This window comes from Loxodonta africana, chromosome 17 (assembly GCF_030014295.1).
Source record: "Loxodonta africana isolate mLoxAfr1 chromosome 17, mLoxAfr1.hap2, whole genome shotgun sequence".
In the NCBI taxonomy this organism is placed as follows: domain Eukaryota; kingdom Metazoa; phylum Chordata; class Mammalia; order Proboscidea; family Elephantidae; genus Loxodonta; species Loxodonta africana.
In genome coordinates, this window is record NC_087358.1 from 12,757,767 (window position 1) to 12,780,227 (window position 22,461).

General features: G+C 38.0%; 1 protein-coding gene and 2 pseudogenes across 1 annotated transcript; 2 read left to right on the forward strand and 1 right to left on the reverse strand.

Moving 5' to 3' along the window:
* The first annotated feature begins 435 nt into the window (after positions 1–435).
* Positions 436–851, forward strand: LOC135227964 (cytochrome c-like; annotated as a pseudogene).
* Positions 852–13,328: 12,477 nt separating this feature from the next.
* Positions 13,329–14,285, forward strand: LOC100656295 (GA-binding protein alpha chain-like; the record flags this gene model as incomplete). Its single annotated transcript, XM_064270255.1, is given in 1 exon segment — positions 13,329–14,285. A coding segment is annotated over 1 exon segment (699 nt), but the record flags the coding sequence as incomplete, so codon positions are not given.
* A 692-nt stretch (positions 14,286–14,977) lies between these two features.
* Positions 14,978–16,516, reverse strand: LOC100671085 (GA-binding protein alpha chain-like; annotated as a pseudogene).
* Between the last annotated feature and the right edge of the window lie 5,945 nt (positions 16,517–22,461).

Below are 22,461 nucleotides of genomic sequence, written 5' to 3' on the forward strand. Positions count from 1 at the left end.
CTGACCACTGCAACAGCCACTTAAACACTTTTTCTGACTTCGATCATGTTGCCTTCAAGTCAGTCCTGCACCAAACCATCAGAGGGATCTAAGATAGAAATCTAATTCTGACATTCTGTTGTTTAAAACTCCCACCTAGCTCCCCATTGCCCAGGGGACACAGTGAAAGTCTACGTCAGAGCTCTCTGTGATGGACTTCCCTCTAATTCCACCTTCGTTATTTTTTACGCTCTGCTTCAGCAACACTGAACATTTGTCGTGGAGTTCCTCCTTTTCATGCCTTTGCTCACGATGGTCTATATTCTTGAAATACGTTCTTTCTCTTATTCAGTTTTTGGTTCCTCTTCATTCTTTAAAACTCACCACAGGAAAGCAGAACATCCAGCTTCTGAGAGGTGACCTTTGTATGCAGCCTGATGAGAGAGTGAATTCAAAATGGGGGATGTTGAGAAGGGCAAGAAACATCTTGTTCAGAAATGTGCCTTGTGTCACACTGTGGAAAAGGGATGCTGGGCTAAATCTGCAGGGTTTGTTTGGGCAGAAGACTGCTCAAGTCCCTGGATTCTCTTACACTGATGCCAATAAGAGCAAAGTTATCACTTGGGGAGAGGACACACTGATGGGGTATTTCTAGAATCCCAAGAAGCACATCCCTGGAACAAAAATGATCTTTGGCATTAAGAAGGCAGAAAGTGCAGGCTTGATAGCTTACCTCAAGAAAGCTTCTAATGAGAAATAGTTGGCCTCTGTCTTGTTTATTACAGAACAGAAAGGTCTTGTGACCTTTTCTTACGAATACCAGAATATTTTTCTTGGACAGTCCTGAATTAAATAAGATTGGCTGTGGTTAAATGAATATGATCAAACTTTTTAAAATTTAGTAATAGTTTCAGTTCAGCAAGTGCTATCACTCCTTTCCCCTTCTAAAGATAGGTTTGGACTTGAGGCTGGGTTGGATTAGTAATGTTCAATTTTTCACAACGATGGTAAATGCCATCTCACAACCTATAGGAGATTGGTTTTTTAGTTAGATTTATATAGCTGGTTATATGAATATGTTTAAACACTGGGAAAGTCTCTACTGCCTCACGGAACAGAGCAAGACTCATCTGTGTTTCAATTTGTATTCATCAGCCTGTTTAAATGCACAGGCTGGAGATAAAGTAGCAATGACCACTTTGTCTTTTTGCTCTTAACTATGTCAATCTAATTAAAATTCACTGTATCTAAAACAACAACAACAACAAATCAGCACAAATGCCAACTCTTTCAGGAATCCTTCCTATTCCCCTCCAGGCAGGAACAGGAGCCTTTACTCTGTGCCCCATATGCTTGTAATTGTACTTGCTTTATAATGACACTTACTATAGCATCTCTGAGCTCATCTCTGCCACTGTACTTCAAGCCCTTTAAGGACGGAGAATATGTCTTATTCTTTGAATTCTGGACTCCTTGCCCAGTACATAACACATTAAAGGGACCCCAGTACATGTCTGTATAATGAGTGAACTAACACACCTCTGTGAGCAGATGAAATCTCTATGAGGCAGGGAGAGAGAGGAAGAGAAAAGTGCAATGGGCCTTTGGAAATCCCCACAAAGTGTGGCCTTTATCATATTCTATTTCATCTCTCTGTTCTTATTCTCATCTTTAGATTAAGGGCTATAGCTGGGTATTCTGCTTTCTCTGAACCACCTCACAATAGATGATATGGTTCTCAACATATGCACTGTGCGTTCAGTGAATGTTTGTAACTGAGTGACAATCCTTGGGACACCACTGAGATAATACTCACCAACAAGACAGAGCAACATCTAAGAAAAATTGATTCAAAGCAGAGATATAAATACTCAATATTATATTGCAAGGAATGTTCTTGTGCTCTATAAAAAGAAAACATGGGAACATTTGCAGGAGGAAAGAAAAATGAAAGCAGAAAGATCCATCCCTTCAGTCTGTTATTTTTCTTATAATTTATCATCTATCTATTATCCTCCTATTCTCTCTCACTCTAAACCCCCAAACCCAGTGCTACCCATCATCTATTTTCTCAACACCAATCATTAATTGCAGGAGCATATACTTTATTTTAGTAGTACCAATTTTAATAGGATATGTTTGTAAACACAAGGGAACACAGAATACTGATCTTAATTATTTACATGCATCCTAGTGCTCCAATATCCTCCAAGGTCATTTTCTTCTTCCTCTGTGTGTGTGTGTATGTAATACCTATTCTTTACCTGGTGAAAGAGAACCAGTTACATCATTCTTATATATCTAGAAAAATCAGAACAAAGTACTATCCATAAAATTATTTCATGTGAAATTGATATCAATTAACATAGTGAACTATTATTTCTCCTGGATGGAAGTGTCATTTAAGAAATATGGAGATATTACTTCATTGTCTTAAGAGAAAAAGGTAGGCATCAGGAGAATTCTTATTCAAGCACAGATAGCTAATCAAACCTTACCTGAGGTGCCCTGTAACGGGGCCTCTCTCACATCCTGTCTTATCTTTGACAGCCTGTCTTAATGCAGAGTCTTAAGGCCAAAGGCAGGCCACAGCTCAGAACGGTGAACACCGTGCCAGTTTCACTAGATTCTATAGACAGTGTTTTTTTTAAAACTAACTTTCCTTGTGGCTGTATACATCCACGACAGTTGACATCCATCAATCAAGAAAGGTTTACTCTTCCCACTTGCCACTTGCATGGCACTTGGAGAATTGAGGCAAAACAATTCCACTGAGTTGTACATTTGGGCACAAAAGGACATTTCACATTCATCTACAGAGCAGAAAGCTAGAGTGAAATGAAGCATGATTAGTTCCGGTTATACACTTGATCTTGTTAGCTGAGAAAAAATCCCTTGCTGGAATATCTGAAATTCTTAATAAAAAATTCCTGGAAGACTGTGAGCATCTTGGCAGCATATGTGAATTTAGGAGAAAGAAATAATCACAAATCTGTCATGTTAAAAAGGGTTGGTTGGGGTTTTTTGAGGACAGTGGAAGAATTTCTAAACACTTGTTTAGCTCCTTTTGAAATTCACCAAAATATGGACAGTATATGTAAAGAAGGGGAAAATAATCTATAATCAAAACATGGAACTTGTGCAAGCTCTTGATGCAAATCTAAAGACTACTGGATATGAGGAAATTTTAAACAACATGAAAGGAGATTCAGAGATTCATCAATTACTCCCTAATGATGAATATGGTATTGTTTTCAACGAAGTAAATTATGGAATTGTGAATATTCTGCCAATAGTCTTTATCATGGAAAGAGAAGGAGTGGAAACATGGGAAGCCAAGAGTAAAAAGAAGTAAGGGGCACCAGACTTGAGGCCTATTTTCATTTTCTAAGACAGCATGGAATTGGGCCTGAAAGGCATCTTAAATCTATATATGCTTCTGATACAGAAAGGTGGCCTGGTGTCAACTGATATTTTAGAGGAAGTAAAGAGTGGGGAGGTACTGGTGAAGGAACAATAAGGCATCTGAGAGGATACAAGTACTAGAAGAACTGACAAATGTAATGACTGAAAGTTGATGGGTACGATTTTTCCTCGAGGGATTGGCCACACTGTGGTTGAGTATCTTAGTTATGTAGTGCTGTAATAACAGAATCAAAAGGTCGGCAGTTCAAATCTACCAGCCACCCCTTGGAAACCCTATGGGGCAGTTCTGGTCTGTCCTATAGGGTTGCCGAGAGTCAGAATTGACTCAGCGATGACAGGTTTGTTTTTCTTTAATTATGTTAATTAAAAGTTTAAAACATCAAGTCGTATTATCCCCTAAGTACCTCAACATTCACTTCTAACAATAAGGAAAATTTCCTACATAACCATTATACCATTATCATTAAAATAAATAATTACATGATATCATTTAGTATTTAGTCTTTATTAAACATTTCTAAATTGTTGCAATAATACATTTTATAGTTTTTTTTTTTTGAGGCCTCGGGGACTCAAGACAGAATCGTGGTTGATGTATTGCAATTGGCAGTTTTATCTATTTAGTTTCTTTTAAGCTAAAACATCTCCCTTCCTTTAAAATTTTTTTCATAGCATTCACTTTTTGAAGAGTTTAGGACAACTGACTGACGTATTTTTCCCAAATCTGAGTTTGTCTGATTGTTTTTCTTGGTGTTGTTTTACCTACTCCTTTACCATGTCTTATTTTCTGTAAACTGAAAATTAGGTTCAGAGGCTTACGAAAGAGTTTTGAACTTGTATAAACTTAGGGAATATTTTTTCTATGAGTTTTTTTTTTTTTTTTAGGAATTTATTGGAGAAAAAAACTTCAGCTTTTCAAAATGACTGGAAATTTTGAAGTAAAAGGATCAGTGATGATCATTGGATTTACTGCAGTATTACTTCTAGTAGAGGCTAAGCCATTGTTACAAAATTATCCTAAAATTTAGAGGCCTAAATTGGATAAAAGTTTTTGTGTTCATGAAATGGTCCAGGTATGAGTATTCAAGGGCTGATGCAGAGGCTATGCTCTAGGAAGCCAGGCATCTCCCAGAAAGTAGTCTTCATGGTTTAGATTGGCTCATCCCAGCTCCTGATCCAAGAAGGATAAGGAAGACAGTGATTAGCAGCTTCTTCTTTAAGGAAATATCCTGGAAGTATAACTCATCCTTTAGTTCATAATCCATTGGCCTGAACTGTGTGATAAAGGCACACTTAGCTATAGGAGAGGCTAGGAAATTTAGTATCCGGTTTGATTACCTTGGGACAAGCTAAACTTAAAGGGACTCATTGAAAAAATGAAAATGTTACTAGGTTTGCTCTCCACTATTAACTGGAAGGTTGGAAATTTGAATCTACCCAGTGGGTCCATGGAAGAAAAGCTTAACGATCTGCTCTTGTAGGATTATAATCAAAAAAACCCAGTGGAGTGCAGTTCTACGTTGAGGTACATGGGGTCGCCATGTGTCAGAATCAACTCAATGGTAACTGATTTGGCTTTTTGGTTTATTAATTAAAAAATATGAAGATGAGGTGACAGAATGGACTACAAATGCCAAATGCACTGACAATGAAGAAAACAAAAATGCAGGTAGCAAACGTACAAAAAGCGAGCTGTAGAGTAAGTGTGATGATTTAGTCTACTAACTGGAGGCCAAAACTCACTTAAACTTACCAGTCAAAAAATAGATATATAACCAAATTTACGGCAACAAGATAAATATTAAGCTTGATTATCATTGTTTAAAATTGGAAGTGGGAAGGAGAGTAAAAGAAAACACTATATTTATCACTGATTTTTGTATTGAATTAATAGACACTGTTTTTTTTTCGTCTAACAAAATGGAGTCCTTGTGGCACAGTGGTTAAAAGCTCAGCTGCTGATCAAAAGCTTGGTACTTTGAATCCACCAGCTGCTCCTTGGAAACCCCATGAGGGAGTTCTACTCTGTCCTATAGGGTTGATATAAGTCAGAATTAACTTGATGGTAAATGGCAATGGATTTTTTCTTTTTTTTGTCTACTAAAATGAAGGTGTAACTTTACTGTATTAAAAAATTATACAGTAATTTGTAAGCATAAACATCAGAACATACAAACTTTAAAAGGCTAGACAGTAAAATCTTTTCAAAAGCAATAAAACTAGAAAAAATAATATGAACTAAAATGATAAGCCTAAACAGAGTCTTCTTAGTACACATAAATGAGTAGACACATCAAAGAAGAAAAGGGTTTCCGATTGAATTTCAAAGCAAAACCCTATACCATGATGTTAACAAGAGATTTGTGTTCCAAAATGATTTATAGACTGCACTAAACAATAGGCAAAGTGGGCAAAGTCCCACCTTCATGGCTAACTGCCTGATAAGAATGAGCATGAATCTAATCCTCAAAATGTGGAGATGGATCAGTCCTCCCCTTCCCACTCCTCTATCCTCATTACCAGCCTCCCAGGTAGTGCTCTTTCTCTGACAAGTTAGTCCTTCAAACCAGCTGCACATGGCCTCTTCCCTGACCTTAGCCGCTCAAGTTAGATCAGAGCTCACAAATTGAAAAGACACAGTCTTTAGACTGTCAAGTAGGCAGATGCCAGTCCCTGCTGGCTCTCGCTGTCCCTGTGCATTTGACTCACAGAATCTCACAGAGTGGATACCATACAGCTACAGACTTAAGATGTCAGAAAAAGATGTAAAGGAAGAGATGCATAGGGCAAAGTCTGGGAGGAGACCCCATGCAAAGCGTCTACGTCCGAAAGGGATGTGCAACCCTCCTGAGAGTAGACGTTGTTACCAATCAGTCTCAGGGCTCAGGGCTTTTACTGGCCTCACCACACGCTCATGGTAGGTTACATCATGCCTTCTGAGGCTTAGTCAACTTTGGGCCCCCTAGTGGTTCTTCTCGGTCTGGCCAGCCCCCATTCATTATCTTCAAGTGTGGCCCAGCTCTCAGGAACCAAGACCAAAGGCAAATTGATTTTTCCAGGTGACTCATCACCTCACAGAGAGGTTGAAAAATAAAAATGTTCACAAAGATACGCCAGGCAAATGTAAACAAAAAGAAGCAGAATTATGATTTTATTTTTGGACAAGTTTGAATTCAATCCCTAAATAATTAATAGAGACAATGAAGAGCCATGCTTAGGTATGCAGTCAACAACGATGATCTAACAGTTACGAATATCTATACACCAAAAACCTAGTATCATTATCCGTAAAGTAGAAAGTATAGGAAATTCAAGAAGAAATAGATATCATTAACAGTGAAAATAATAATCCCAAACCAACCCAGTGCTGTTGAGTCGATTCCGACTCATAGCGACCCTACAGGGTTTCAGCCCATGACTGATACAGACAAAAATTATGTAAAGATATCAAAGACCCAAAAGACATAATTATTGAGGTACACACTTAAATTATCACACTTTGTACCTAAAAATTTTGTATTCCTTTAACTATTCCTGAAATAGTGAATGTAGCATTAATTAAACAAAAACAAAAGAGTTTTTACAAAGAGAAAAATACTATCTAATCTTACTTTGAATATAGAATCAAAATTTCTAAACAGTCAGCAGCACATTAGGACATTATATATTACTGTCAAGTGATATTTATTTTAGAAATGAAAGAATATTTCAATAATGACTAAAATTAACCATATTAACATGTCTAATAAGAAACATCATATTACCATTTTCATAAATGTTAAAAAGTATTTGTCAAGACTCAATATTTATTCTTGATAAGAAGTCTTAAAAACAAAGTAAGACTAGATGAATACTATTTCAACATGACAAAATAATCATCTAAAATAAAAGGCTGGAATAATACTTGTTGGAAAAACTTTAGAAGCATGCCCACCTATGTCAGGAACAAGACACATGTCTCCAATCTTACCTTTGTTAATTGGATTGGATCTGGGGGTACTAGCCAATATATTTAGACAAGAAAAATAAATTATAAAAACTGGAAGGAAAGAGAAAATCGTCACCATTTGCAGATGATATGATTATATATCTAAAAAACTCAATCAACTAAAAACTACTAAGAGAATTCAATAAAGGTTGCCAGTTAGCAGTTGCTGTCAACATGATTCCAAGTCATGGTAACCTCATGTGCGTGTCAGAGTAGGACTGTGCTGCATAGGGTTTTCAATGATCAATTTTTTGGAAATAGATTGACAAGCCTTTCTCCCAAGGTCCCTCTGGGTGGAGTCCAACATCCAACCTAAGAGTTAGCAACTGATTGTGTTAACCATTTGCAACACTTAGTAAGGTACTGAGATACAAACTTAATATACAGTAATCAATAGCCTTTATTTATAGAAAGAATAAGATAGGTGATATAACAGAAAAAATACCTTATTTATATTAAGATAGAATATCTATTGTATTAGGTTTCTATGGATACTATAATGAATTACCTCAAACAGTGGCTTAAAACAACACAAATATATTATCTCACTGTTCTGGAAATCAGAAGACCAAAATAGGTCTTACTGGGCCCTGGTGGCACAGTAGTTAAACATTTGGCTGCTAACAAAAAGGTCGGCAGTTCAAATCCTCCAACTGCTCCTTGGAAACCCTATGGGGCAGTTCTACTATGTCCTGTAGGGTTGCTATGAGTCAGAATGAACTTCATGGCAACGAGTTTTGGGCTAAAATCAAGGGCGGTGTTCATTCTGGAAATTCTAGGGAATGATCCAACCCTTGCCCTTTCCAGCTTCCAGATGCAGCCCACATTCTTTGACTCATGGCCCTTTTCCTCCTTTTTCAAAGCTGTGTTGGTCCAACTCTTTTTCACCCTGTAATTTCTCTGGTTCTTACTCTTCTGTTTCCTGTTCCACTACTGGGACATTTGTAATTACATTGCGCCCACCCGAACAATACAGGGTAATCTCCCTATCTCAAAGTCTGTTGATTAGTAAACTTAATTGCATCTGAAACCTTAATTCTCCATTGCCATATACCCTAACATATTCACTGTTTCTGAGGATTAGGGTGTGTATATCTTCGGACAGTAGGAATCATTCTGCCTAGTACGCATAGTAATAAATTTAACAATAAAAATGCAATGCTGAGCACAAGAAAGCTTTGAGACAGTTCAGAGAGGCACAAAAGAATGCTTGAACAAATGGAAAAGCACACCATTAAGCATGCACTTCAACAGGAAAACAAACATAAAGATGTCAGTTATTCCTAAATTAATCCATATATTTAAAGCAATCTCAATTAAAAAAAAAATGAACAGAATGATTTTGGAAAGAAGCAAATTGATTCTAGAATACATATGGAAACCAAAGCAAGAATAATTAGAGAAGTTGTGAAAAGGAAGAGTAATGGGATATTACCAGATGTCAATGCGTATTATTAACCCTCAGTAATTAAAACAGTGTAGTACTGCTCGTGAGTAAACAAACACATCTATGGAATCACATAAAAAGCCCAGAAATAGGCTCCAAAACATATGAGGATTTACTAAATGAAAAAGATGGCATCTTTGATAGTGGTGAAAAGATTATTGAAATCAAATGGTGTTGGGACATCTTGGTAGCTACCTGGATTAAAATAACCTTTTTTACTGTTTCACATCTTATACCAGGGTACATTTCAAATTAATAAACACTTTTAAGATATAAACAAAATCATAAAAATACTATAGGTTCATGGTAAAAATTTTATAATCTCAAAATTGGGAAGGTCTTCCTATGACAGAAAATCCAGGAGCCATAAAGAAACTACCTAAGAACAATAACAACAATGAAAACAAAATTATTATAAGGAAATTCAAACTGGGAAAAATTATTTGCAACTAATATTAGAGAGAAAACTCTAGTTCCATAATATACAAAGAATTTCTGCAAATTGAGAAGATAAAGACCAATAGGTAAATATAAAAACATGCAAAGATTATAAAAAGATAGTTTTTGGAAAAGGTGAGACATTTTGATTTTAGATATATGAAAACATCCTTAACAAAACTCAATCATAATAAAAGAGAAAAAAAAGTACAGGTTAAATCTATAGTCAGATACTCATTTGTTGCCTTTCAAATTGGCTTTTCTAATTGGCAAAGAACCCAAAGTTTGATAATCTACCCTGTGGACAAGGGTGAAGAGAATAGCCATTGTCATTTATTGCTTGTGAATATTTAAATAGGCTCATTTCCTATGGAGGACAATGGCTATCAGAATTACAAGCCACATGCCTTAACATCCAACAATTCTACACCTCAATATATTCAATTATGTGCAAAATGAAAAGGCTTATTAATTGCAACACACTCACTTTTAATAGCAAAATAGAACAAACAACATAAATGTCTACTGTTACTGTTCTTAGCTGCCATTGAGTTGGCCCCCTACTATTGGTGACCCCATGTATGACAGGGTAGAATGCTCAGTAGGGGTTTTTTTGGCTGTGATTTTTACAGAGGAAGATAGTCAGATCTTTCTTTCCCGGAGCTGCTGGATGGGTTGGAACCACCAACATTTTGGTTAGCAGTTGATTGGAAATCACTTGCACTACCCGGGCTTCTTTAAAAATAGGGACTAATTAACTGAATTATGGTACATCACACAATGGGTTCTACGTAGAGGTAAAACAAAATTATGACTCTCTTCACATTAAGATCTGTTAAGACCTGCATGATACACTTTTAAGTTAAAAAAGCAAGAAGCAGAGGGGTGAATGTAATATTGAGGTATTATCTGTTTGAAAGAGGGGATAAAAAGACCCTACATGTAATTGCTAACACTAACGAAGCACCCCTGTGCTCTAGTCCAAATTATTCTATAAGGCAGGTAGGGTTATTTCTTTCCCCAAACTGTAACAACTGTCTTGTTAACTGCTTTATTCCCAACACCAAGCACTGGTCCTGGCACTTAGGGTGCTCACTAAGCATTTGCTGACTAAGTGAATGAAGGAATCCCTATTTAAAGATAAGAAATTTGACACTCAGGTAGGTTAAGTAACTTGATCCACATCACACAGGCAATAAGTAGAGGAGTCTCACCTGTGAATATGATATTTTTGGAAGCATTCACAAGCCACTCCCTCCACACCACTCCCCCAAACTCTTCCCATTAGTTATTTGTGAGGAAAAGAACTGGCTGGAGGGGAGCTGGGGGGCAGGTCAGACTTTTTACTATACGCGCTATTATTATTTTTGGAATTTTGAAATATATGAATATATTACACATTCAAAAAGGTAAATTAAAAATATAAGTCATGATTAAGAATGGTGACATAAAACACCAGAAGTATGCACTATATTACTTTAAAATATATGTAATATAAACGTTACTGTTGTTAGGTGCTGTTGAGCCGATTTTGACTCAGGGATCCCCTGTGACAGAGTAGAGCCACCACATAGGGTTTTCTAGGCTGTCATCTTTATGGAAACGGATTGCCAGGTCTTCCTCCCGTGGAGCTGGTGGTGGGCTTAAGCCGTCAGCCTTTCCAATTGCAGCCAAGCACTTAACCGTGGTGCCATCAGGGCTCCTATAATACAAATAAATCATATAATAAATGTGGTTAGTACTATTACACAAAGGGCAATTCTTGAAGTACATCTTAAAATACTTATGATTTGAAAATAAAGAGCTGGAACAAAACCTCAAAATACAACCACAAAAACTGGAAATTTGCAAGAAAGAAGAGAGACAGTGAGCTTACTTGAGTATCTCCCACAGAGGGTGCCTCTCATGACAGATTTTTGGGAGATGGTTCGTTGATGCATAGATGCCTAACTCTCTTATGTAAAAGTACAAACATGGCCTCTAACAGTGCTAAACAGTTTCCACTACTACGAGTAATGAAAAAAAGGTGGTATAACAAAAAATGCAGAGAGAACGCATTCATATATTAAATACACAATAATCCCATATTGGCTTACAACGAAGCCCCTATCTATGTTAATAAAATATCCAAACTGACTTTGAGAAGTTGAAATAAAGACCTAATAAAAATTATAATCAGTAAATGTAAACAAAAAAGGGGGAATTTATAATATTTAAATTTCATAAATAAAATATTGAAAAAAGCCATTGAATGGGAACAAAGTCCCTCTAGAATGATAGACTACATAGCTCTCAATGAGCGTTCATGCACCAACTGACATAACATCCACAATACCTGAAGAAAATATTACAGGAACCGAAATGAGAAATAGGGGGAATAACAGCAAGGGAGAGAAAATTTAAGAAATAATGTTTTGTTCTTCAGATATCATGCATACAAAAGTTATCACTAGAAAAAATTTAAATAGTAAAATGAAAGATTGATATGTTCTACTCAGTAAATAAGCAAATATACTAAAAGCTATAATCTGCAAAGAGAACATTCTTTGGCAATTGCCCTTAGAACATTCTACAAAAATGTTATCATATATTAGCCAAAAAGAAATGTTCATTCAATTCCAAAAAGGAAAAGTACTTCAGATCATATTGTCAAACCACAATCTAATAAAGTAAAAAAAAATGAATGTCAAATTTAGAATAAAAAATTCCAAGTATTTGATGTTTTAGTACGATTTTTTTCTAAAGAATTCTTAGAGCAAAAGGAATTTAAAAAAAATATTGCAGAGTATTTATAAAATAGTGGTAATAACATGGAACCCTGGAGGTGAAGTGGTTCAGAGCTTGGCTGCTAATCAAAAGGTGGGCAGTTCGAATCTACCAGCAGCTCTTTGGAGACCCTATGGGGCAGTTCTACTCTGTCCTATATGGTTGCTATAATATGGCCTCAAATATTTCTACTGTAAACAAAAATAATGAAAACAATAAAAATAACATTCATCTCCATAAGTTATGAAAAACAATACAGTGAACCCAATGAAGACAAAATAAAACAACAAAAATGAAAGCATAAATAAATGAATTAAGGAACAAAAAGGTGGTAGGATTGATAATAGCTTATTCTCAGGGGAAAAATAAAATGAACGTCTGACTTGCCCATTCACGAGAAAAGGAGAAAATGCAGCACAAATATAAAAACATTAAAAGTAAGGAAGGAAAAATAACACAGATGAAATTACAGAACTTTAAGATAATATTTTATTATTTAAAAAAACTCTGCATTAAAAAGACCAGACTTAATGGTCTGACTGAGACTAGAAGGACCTTGGTGGTCATGGCCTCCAGACCTTCTTTTGGCCCAAGACGAGGAACCATTCCCAAAGCCAACTCTTCAGACAGGGCTTGGACTGGACAATGGGTTGGAGAGGGATGCTAGTGAGGAGTGAGCTTCTGGGATCAGGTAGACACTAAAGGCTATGTCGGCATCTCCTCCCTGGAGGGGAGACGAGAGGGTAGAGGGGTTAGAAAAATGGACATGAAAAGAGAGAGTAGAGGGAGGGAGCAGACTGTTTCATTAAGGGGAGTGTGTAGTAAGGTCGCATATAAGTTTTTGTGTGAAAGACTGACTTGATTTGTAAACTTTCACTTAAAGCACAATAAAAATAAAAATAAAACTCTACATTAACAAATTGAAAAACCTAGATAAGTAAATGATGGTATATTGCAATTAAAATTTCTAAGACAGATTCAAGAAGGGAAAGAAAACACAAAGCAAACAAACAAAAAATAGCTAGTGGTAAAAACTCACAAAGTTGCCAGAGAGTTATACTTACCAAGTTACCAGGCTCAGATGGTGGCGTGGTTGAATTTTATCAGATCAATCAAGGAACATCTAATTTTCATGGTAAATGAATCATTCTAGCAAAAAAAGCCAAAAGGGGGAAAAAAAAAGTCTTCTTTTAATTTCTTTTTATGAAGCCACATGACTCAGACAACAAAACTTGGAATTATAGTACAAAACTAAAATAAAAAAACACATATTAAAAATAATTATGTAGCCTCAATCAAGAAGATTTTTTTCAGCGGGTTCCTTGGGGAGAAATTCTCTGTAGTCATCTGGACCTTCTTTGAAAATAAGTACTGGCAAACCAAGAACAACACAAGAATGAAATAGTTACAATCGATCGGCCTGTGCAGATTATCCCAGCCTCAGGGCAGTCGGCTACACCAACTACCATTAAAGTTATCCACGGTGATACAAAGGCAGCCAAAGTGCAGAGAGCTCCACGGATTTCAGGAGACGATAGAAGCCCCTCCAGGAACAGCACAGGAAACCATGGCCAGTTGCTGCTATGGCAGTTTTTGCTAGAGCTTCTTACTGACAAGGATGATGGGGACTGCATTTCCTGGGTTGGTGATGAAGGCAAGTTTAAGCTGAATCAGCCCAAACTGGTTACACAAAAATGGGGACAGTGTAAAAATAAACCTACTATGAACTACGAGAAACTCAGCCGTGCATTAAGGTATTATTATGACGGGGAGGTGATTTGTAAAGTTCAAGGCAAGTGGTTTGTATACAAGCTTGTTTGTGACTTGAAGACTCTTACCGGATACGGTGTGGCAGAGTTGAACCGTTGGGTCACAGAGTGCGAACAGAAGAAACTTGCCAAGATGCAGCTTCATGGAAGTGCCCAGCCAGTCACGGCAGTAGCCCTGGCCACTGCTTCTCTGCAAACAGAAAAGGATAGTTGAGTCCCAGGACCTTCTGGGAGGCTGAGGGCTTTCTGAAATATTTAGAGCAAGTATTGCTCTTACCTTTATTACTGAATTTGAATCTTTTATTTCTAGACTCTAAAATCTGATTCATGATTTTTTTTAAATAAATATTTCATGCTCTTGTAAATTTGGATCTTTTTACTTTGAACGTCCATTTTAGACAATGTGTATGTTAAGGGATCACCACAATGTTTTCAGTGTGAAGGCAACGTGCGTTGCGGGGTAGTTGGTTAACAGTCAGGAAAGCTAAGCTGGTCAGTATTAATGTCTAGCCCTACCAAAACTAGTCAGTACCATCTGAGGATGAAAAGTAAGTGAAGGATCTCCAGGAAAAAAGTCTGGTTTAACTATTTTTGCAAACAGTTAAAAAATGCTGCTTTAGATGTTGCTTTACACAGAGTCAGAAAATGGCATTTTCACAGCTAAGGCATGTGTGCCTGTGTCATCTAACCAAGCAGAGCCGAAATAGTGGTATCAAATACAAGTATAATGATATTAATAAATCACTCAACTAAGAGTATCAAGTTATTAATTTGTATATTTGCAAGCAAAGACCATAAGAAGTCGACTGGCAGAAGAGCTGTGCTGAAGAAGGAAATCTAGCCAACTTTAAGGATTTACTGTATAGATTATACATAATGTGAGGCCATGAAGTTAAATTATTTTGAGGAGGCATTCAATTCTAATAAACCAGCTATTACAAAAAAAATTTATAATAATAATAACGGTGATGGGGCAAGCATTCTTTCTTTTGTTTCTAACAATGTTTCATCTTTGAACATTTGAGAATCATATGTATGTACAATTGTGTTCTTTCTCTCTCTATATATGTATATCACATTTTAAAGAAATATCTACTTATTCCAAGTTTACTAAAAATTTTATCGGGAACAAAGATCAATTATATCAAAAGACTTTTGCTTATCTATGAAGGTGATTTTTATCCTGGCTTTTATCCTTTTTTGTCCTTTGTACATACAAAAGGCTTTACTTTTTGTGCTTATAACTGTAGTGAATTCTACTAACAGATTTCCTGATATTAAATCATATTTACACACCTTGGAATGAACCTCACTGGAATGAACCTCAGCCTCCCAGAAAGTCCTGGGACTCAACTATCCTTTTCTGTTTGCAGAGAAGCAGTGGCCAGGGCTACTGCCGTGACTGGCTGGGCACTTCCATGAAGCTGCATCTTGGCAAGTTTCTTCTGTTCGCACTCTGTGACCCAACGGTTCAACTCTGCCACATCGTATCCGGTAAGAGTCTTCAAGTCACAAACAAACTTGTACACAAACCACTTGCCTTGAACTTTACAAATCACCTCCCCGTCATAATAATACCTTAATGCACGGCTGAGTTTCTCGTAGTTCATAGTAGGTTTATTTTTACACTGTCCCCATTTTTGTGCAACCAGTTTGGGCTGATTCAGCTTAAACTTGCCTTCATCACCAACCCAGGAAATGCAGTCCCCATCATCCTTGTCAGTAAGAAGCTCTAGCAAAAACTGCCATAGCAGCAACTGGCCATGGTTTCCTGTGCTGTTCCTGGAGGGGCTTCTATCGTCTCCTGAAATCCGTGGAGCTCTCTGCACTTTGGCTGCCTTTGTATCACCGTGGATAACTTTAATGGTAGTTGGTGTAGCCGACTGCCCTGAGGCTGGGATAATCTGCACAGGCCGATCGATTGTAACTATTTCATTCTTGTGTTGTTCTTGGTTTGCCAGTACTTATTTTCAAAGAAGGTCCAGATGACTACAGAGAATTTCTCCCCAAGGAACCCGCTGAAAAAATCTTGATTGAGGCTACATAATTCTCTTCCCGAAATGTTTAGCGTGGTAAGGTCTATATTAGCCATGCTGAATTCCTTCGTTACCCAGACCATCCAATGCAGGACTTGGTCTGTGGACCACTGTATAGGATCGTAGGGTATCCCCAGGCGTTCTTGCTCTTTCCTTTCCTGTAACCTTCCAAAGTGGCTGCCCATCTCCTCACTTGTTCTGAGGCTTTATCCGAGATGGTGGTAATGTGTTTTGTGCCATCAAGGGTTATCCCAGGAGCCTCCTCAACCAGGCGTGCTTCAGCTTCGGCACGGTGGGCACCTGGGTCTATAACTACTTCAACAGTTTCCGCAGGTTTAACAATTTCAAGGATGTTTAGCTTTGGCTCAATTCCTTGGTAAGAAGTTACCTGTACACTAAGTTGTACAGTTCCATCTGTCTTCACTCCTTGGTCAAATAAACTTCGTTCTGGATCCAGCTGGATATCTTGCAGACAAATGTCATGAGTCCGATGAACACTGTAGTCTTGATTCCGGCAGTTTAAGTTGCCCATTGGCTCATCGATGTCTATGGCTTACACATTCTGCTGGGGTGTAGGTTTGTTCTACAATGCTTTCTCCTGCTCACTCGGCTTCTCTGTTCCATCAGTCTCAATTTCTATCAGCTCCTCTGCTTCTCTTTTAGTCATGGCTTAAGTCTTCAAGGGAGCAGTCCCACTCCGGAATCGGGCCGGACGCCCCCGCCCCTCAGCCGGCTGAGAACAGCGGTGGCCCCGACTGGGCGTGCAGCGTCTCTCCGGGTAAGACCTGCCGCTCCTGCGACCCGAGGTCGAGGCCCCTGGGCCCTTCCCGCGGAATCCGCTCCAAGAAACCCCGCACCGTTATTTTTTATATTATCTTGCAGCTGCTAGCCAATGCAGTTAAGCAAGACAAAAAAGTAAGAGGTAAAAATGTTTAAAAGGAGAGAGAAACAAGTTTTTTACTTTTTGAGTTTATGTGGGCAGTAAGAATTACCCTATCCACGGTTGAGTCCTTGCAGGCTAGCATGCTACAGAGCGCTGTGGAAAGCATCTATAGCCGAGGTGGTGGCCACAGATTCTATTCTGCTTCATTATCAGCTGTAGTTGCAAAGCTTGGATTCCAGTCTCCTCATCCCACCAAGAGGGGAGCTGGTGTTTTCTTAAGCATGTAGGCTCAAGGCCTGGGGTCCCTCTCACAGAAGGAGAGGTCCAGGTCTGTTCCATCCCTATGCTCTGCCCTGGATTATAAAAGGCAATGTAAGGCCTGCTCACCAGATGCTGCTGTGATGCTCTCAGTCAAAAAGCTCTGCTAGTAGTCTGGGGGAATTCCAAGAGAACTAAAAAGAAAACTTTATGAATAACAGTAGAATTTAGAAAATTTTAAATTATTGTGAAAAAGCCATTAGCTTTCCTCTATATAAAACAATAAGGAGCTAGAAATACAACAAAAGTCAACTTCCAAGCAATTATGTAAATATGCAGCCTGTGAAAACTAAAAAAAAAAAAAAAAAATACGGATGGACAAAGTCAGCAAGATGGAGACACTGATGATCCCTGGAAATTATCCAAGCCATAGGAATCGAATACAATCTCACCAGCAACAGATGTCATCCCTGAACACCAGCAGGGCAAGCAGCATCTGAATGGGCAAGGAGTATTAGACATGGCAAGAGGCCAGAGGAGGTAGAAGACATAAAGCCAGAAAGCCTCAACTCTTCCCTACACTCTGAGGCTACAAAACTCACACCCTTTATTTCCTCCTCCACTCTCATATCCAAGTGCCATCTTGGATGTAAGCTGAGTTTGGAGAATGGAAGACTAACACCTGAGAAAATAAAGAAAGCTTTGAGAAGAAAATAACACTTAAGTTAAACCTTCAAAGATGGGTAGAATTTTCACTAAATGAAATGAGAGAGGTCCTTTTTTTGGTAGACAACCCATAGCTGCAATGGCACATGGATAGGAAAAACCAAGCATATGCTCAGAGATTTGTGAGTAATTCAGTTTGGTTGTAATGAAGGTAGGTGAAGAAAGTGAGAGAAGGCTAAAAGCTTAGATTAAAACTTAAGTAAAGTGTCACCAGTAGGGGTTTAATCTCATGACCATGTATTATTTTGACTGAGGCTGAGAGATCCTCAATGTGTTAAAATCAGCCTTGGGTTTGAGGACTGGAAGGAGGAACGTCATTCTAGAAAGAGAAACATGGAGGGTAGATTGCATCAATATCAAGAAAATATGGGTGAGACTTAGTGACAGGTTGTAGCAAAGAAGTAGCTCTGGCGGCACAGTAGTTAAGAGCTCGGCTGCTAACCAGAAGTTCTTCAGTTCGAATCTCCCAGCTGCTTGTTGGAAACCCTATAGGGCAGTCCTACTCTGCCCTATAGGATTGCTAGGAGTTGGTATCAACTCAGCGGCAATGGGTTTGGTTTGGTTTTGTAGCAAAGGAACAACAGAAAAGGATAGATTCTGAAGATTGTAAAGAAATTATGATACCATTAGAGCAAAAGAAGAAAAAATTTAGGACTAAGAACTGACCTGAAAAGAGAATAACTAAATTCTTTTTTTACATAAGGAATTAGGAATGCCTGTGATGCTTCAAGATAGATATAAATGCCTTACAGGAGGTTGGAAATATCATAATATAATTGGGAAGAGAGATTATCATGGAAACTATAAATTTTGAGTCATTCACATGTATACGATAAAGTGTTGAAATGACCAGGCTTTACAAGAGAGAAGATTTAGAGGAGAAAAGAAAGCTGTGGACAAAACTTTGAGCAATGCCTCCTTGTCAGCATCAGCAATAAAAAAATTGAGAACAAGTAAGAAAGGAGACAGAAAAAAATAGAGATTGAGAAAGAGGAAAATTCAATTTTTTAAAAGAAGGACTAGCCGACAGTTCTAAATGCTGTGAAGTGGGAGGAGCAGGTCTTAAAAAGAGCATGACTATGAATGATTAAAAAAAAATTAAAAGGCATCATTGCTGAGAAATAGATTTAGTGGGCTAATTGGGAGAGAAGCCAATAGTGGTGTGGGTCATGAGTTTATAATACAATTTCCCTCATCCTATAGCTTGCTTCTCCCTCGTGTCTGTTTGTCGTACTGTGGTGGCTTGTGTGTTGCTGTGATATTGGAAGCTATGCCACCAGTATTCAAATACCAGCAGGGTCACCCATGGTGGACAGGTTCCTGCTGAGCTTCCAGACTAAGACAGACTAAGAAGAGGAACCAGATGATCTACTTCTGAAAAGTATTAGCCAGTGAAAACCTTATGAACAGGAGCAGAGCATTGTCTGATACAGTGCTGGAAAATGAACACCTCAGGTTGGAAGGCACTCAAAAGATGACTAGGGAAGAGCTGCCCCCTCAAAGCAGAGTAGACCTTAATGACGTGGCTGGAGTCAAGGTATTTTTGGGACTTTCATTTGCTGATATGGCACAACTCAAAATGAGAAGAAATAGCTGCAAACGTTCATTTATAATTGGAACCTGGAATGTACTAAGCATGAATCTAGGAAAATTGGAAATCGTCAAAAATGAAATGGAACCCATAAACATCGATATCCTAGGCATTAGAGAGCTGAAATGGACTGGTATTGGCCATTTTGACTAGAACAATCTTATGGTCTACTATGCCAGGAATGACAACTTGAAGAGGAATGGCATTGCATTCATCTTCAAAAAGAACATTGCAAGATCCGTCCTGAAGTACAACACTGCCAGTGATGGGATAATATCCATTTGCAGTCTGAAATTGATGGAACGTGTTATCAGGATGCATTGATAATTACTGGTGATTGGAATGTGAAAGTTGGAAACAAAGAAGAAGGCTCAGTAGTTGGAAAATATGGCTTTGGTGACAGAAACAGTGCTGGAGATCACCTGACAGAACTTTGTGAGACCAGCGACTTCTTCAATGCAAATATCTTTTTTTCAACAACATGAACAGTGGCTATACATGTGGACCTCAACAGATAGAACACTTAGGAATCAAATTGACTACACCTGTGGAAAGAGACAATGGAGAAGCTCAATATCACCAATCAGAACAAGACCAGGGCCTGACTAAGGAACAGACCATCTATTCCTCATATGCAGGTTCAAGTTGAAACTGAAGAAAATTAGAACAAGTCTATGAGAGCCAAATATGACCTGGGTCAGCAAAAAAGAAGAAGACCCTCAACGAGATGGATTGACACAATGGCAGCAAAAATGGACTCAAGCATGGCAACAACTGTGAGGATGGCACAGGGCTGGGCAGTGTTTCGTTCTGTTGTACATAGGATTGCTGTGAATCAGAACCGACTCGAAGGCACATTAACAACAAAAACAACAACAATAGCTTGCTTTGTACACTGAAGTTTTTTGGGGTAGCGCTACGGCTGCTAACCAAAAGGTCTCAGTTCGAATCTGCCAGGCGCTCCTTGGAAACTCTATGGGGCAGTTCTAATCTGTCCTATAGGGTCGCTATGAGTCGGAATCGACTCGACGACACTGGGTTTTTGGGAATCTTATAAATGTAGTCCTGGTGGCACAGCTGTTAAGAGATCAGCTGCTAACCAAATGGTCGGCAGTTAAAATCCAGCAGCCACTCCTTGAAAACCCTATGTGGCAGTTCTACTCTGTCCTATAGTGTTTCTGTGAGTCAGAAAGGACTAGATGGCAAAGAGTTTTTTTTTTTTAAATCACAAATAGTATCTCTTTCAAATACCTGATAATCTACTTAGATACCATCCACTCAGAATATTCACACACCAATTATTAGCAACATCCTTGCAACCCAAACATAGAAAATAAATGTCATCACATTTTGGGAGTATTTTATTACCTAGAAAATGGAAAGACCAAATCTTGTGTTTTTTTTTTTTTTTTGATTAGGTGGATGCAAAATCCTGGTAATAATAAGTTTTTCGCTTGAGAAAATCTCATAGGTTATTCATTAGATTGTTAATTAACACAGTGCCTTAGTTATCTAGTACTGCTATAAAGGAAATTCCACAAGTGGTTGTCTTTAACAAACATATTTATTTTCTCACAGTTTAGGAGGCTAGAAGCGTGAATTCAGAGCCCTGGCTCTTGGGAAGACTTTCTCTCTCTGTTGGCTCTGGAAGTAGGTCCTTGTCTCTTCAGCTTCTGCTTCCTGGTTCCTTGGAGGTTTCCATGTGTCTTTTTTGGCATCTATGTTACCCCATCTCTCCTCTTCTCACTTGTTGTGATTTCTCTTGTATCTCAAGAGATCTACTCAAGAAACACCCTACACAAATCCCGCCTCATTAACATAACAAAGATAACCCATTCTGGAATGGGATTATAACCACAGGTAAAAAGGTTAGGGTTGACAACACTTTTTTTTTTTTTTTTTTTGCAACAATGGACTCAAACATAACAATGGTTATGAGGATGGTGAAGGACTGGGCAATGTTTTGTTCTGTTGTACATAGGGTTGTTTCTCTTGGTAAATATCTAGGAGTGGGGTTGTAGGTTGGTAAATATATGTTCAGCTTTAGAAATGATAAAATTGCTATTTAAATATATGTGACATTTTGTTTTCCCACAAGCAATGTGTATTCCGATTCTTCCACGTCCCTGGTAATACTAGGTATCATAGCTCTTTTAATTTTGGTTGTTCTAGTGGGTGTGTAGTGGTTGCTTGTTTTGGTTTCAAATCATACTTTCCTACTGATTTACATGTTATCATGTAAAATAAAACATGATATATGCACTTGCTATTGAAAATGGAATTATTTCCTTAATTTCATTTTTGGATAATTAATTGCTATGTATTAATTGCAAAGAAATACAATAGATTTTTGTATATTCATCTTATACTCTACAACCTTGCTGAATTTGCTTATTAATTTTAATAGTTTTTTTAATGGAGTTCTTGGAATTTTCCATACAGAAAATCATGTCGTCTACTCATGTTGCTGTTGTTAGGTGCCACTAAGTCACTTCCAACTCATGGCCACCCTATGTACAACTGAACAAAACACTGCTGGGTCCTGCACCATCCTCAAAATCGTGGTTATGCTTGAGTACATTTTTGCAGCAGCTGTGTCAATTCATCTTGTTGAAGAACTTCCTCTTTTTCACTGACCCTCTGCTTTACCAAGCATGATGTTGCTCTCCTGGGGCTGGCCCCTCCGGAAAACATGTCCTAAACATATGAGACAAAGTCTCACCATCCTTGCTTCTAAGGAGCATTCTGGCTGTCCTTCTTCCAAGACAGTTTTGTTCATTCTTCTGGCAGTCCATGGAATATTCAATATTCTTCTCCAACACCATAATTCAGAGGCATCAATACTTCTCTGGTCTTCCTTGTTCGTTGTCTTGCTCGTCTACTCCTAGAGAGGTATTTATGTCTTCCCTTATAATCTAATTGCCTTTTATTTCCTTTTCTTGTCCAGTTTCCCAGGCTGGAACTTCCAGTGCGATGTTGAATAAAAGTGGAGAGAATGAACATCCTTGCCTTGTACTGGCCTTAAGGGGAAACATTTAGTATTTCATCATTTTTTTTAAGAAGCGCTTCATCAAATCGAGAAAACTATTTCCAGTTTTTTAAGATGCTTTTCTTGTGAGAGAGCATTGGATTTTATGAGATGATTTTTGTGTGT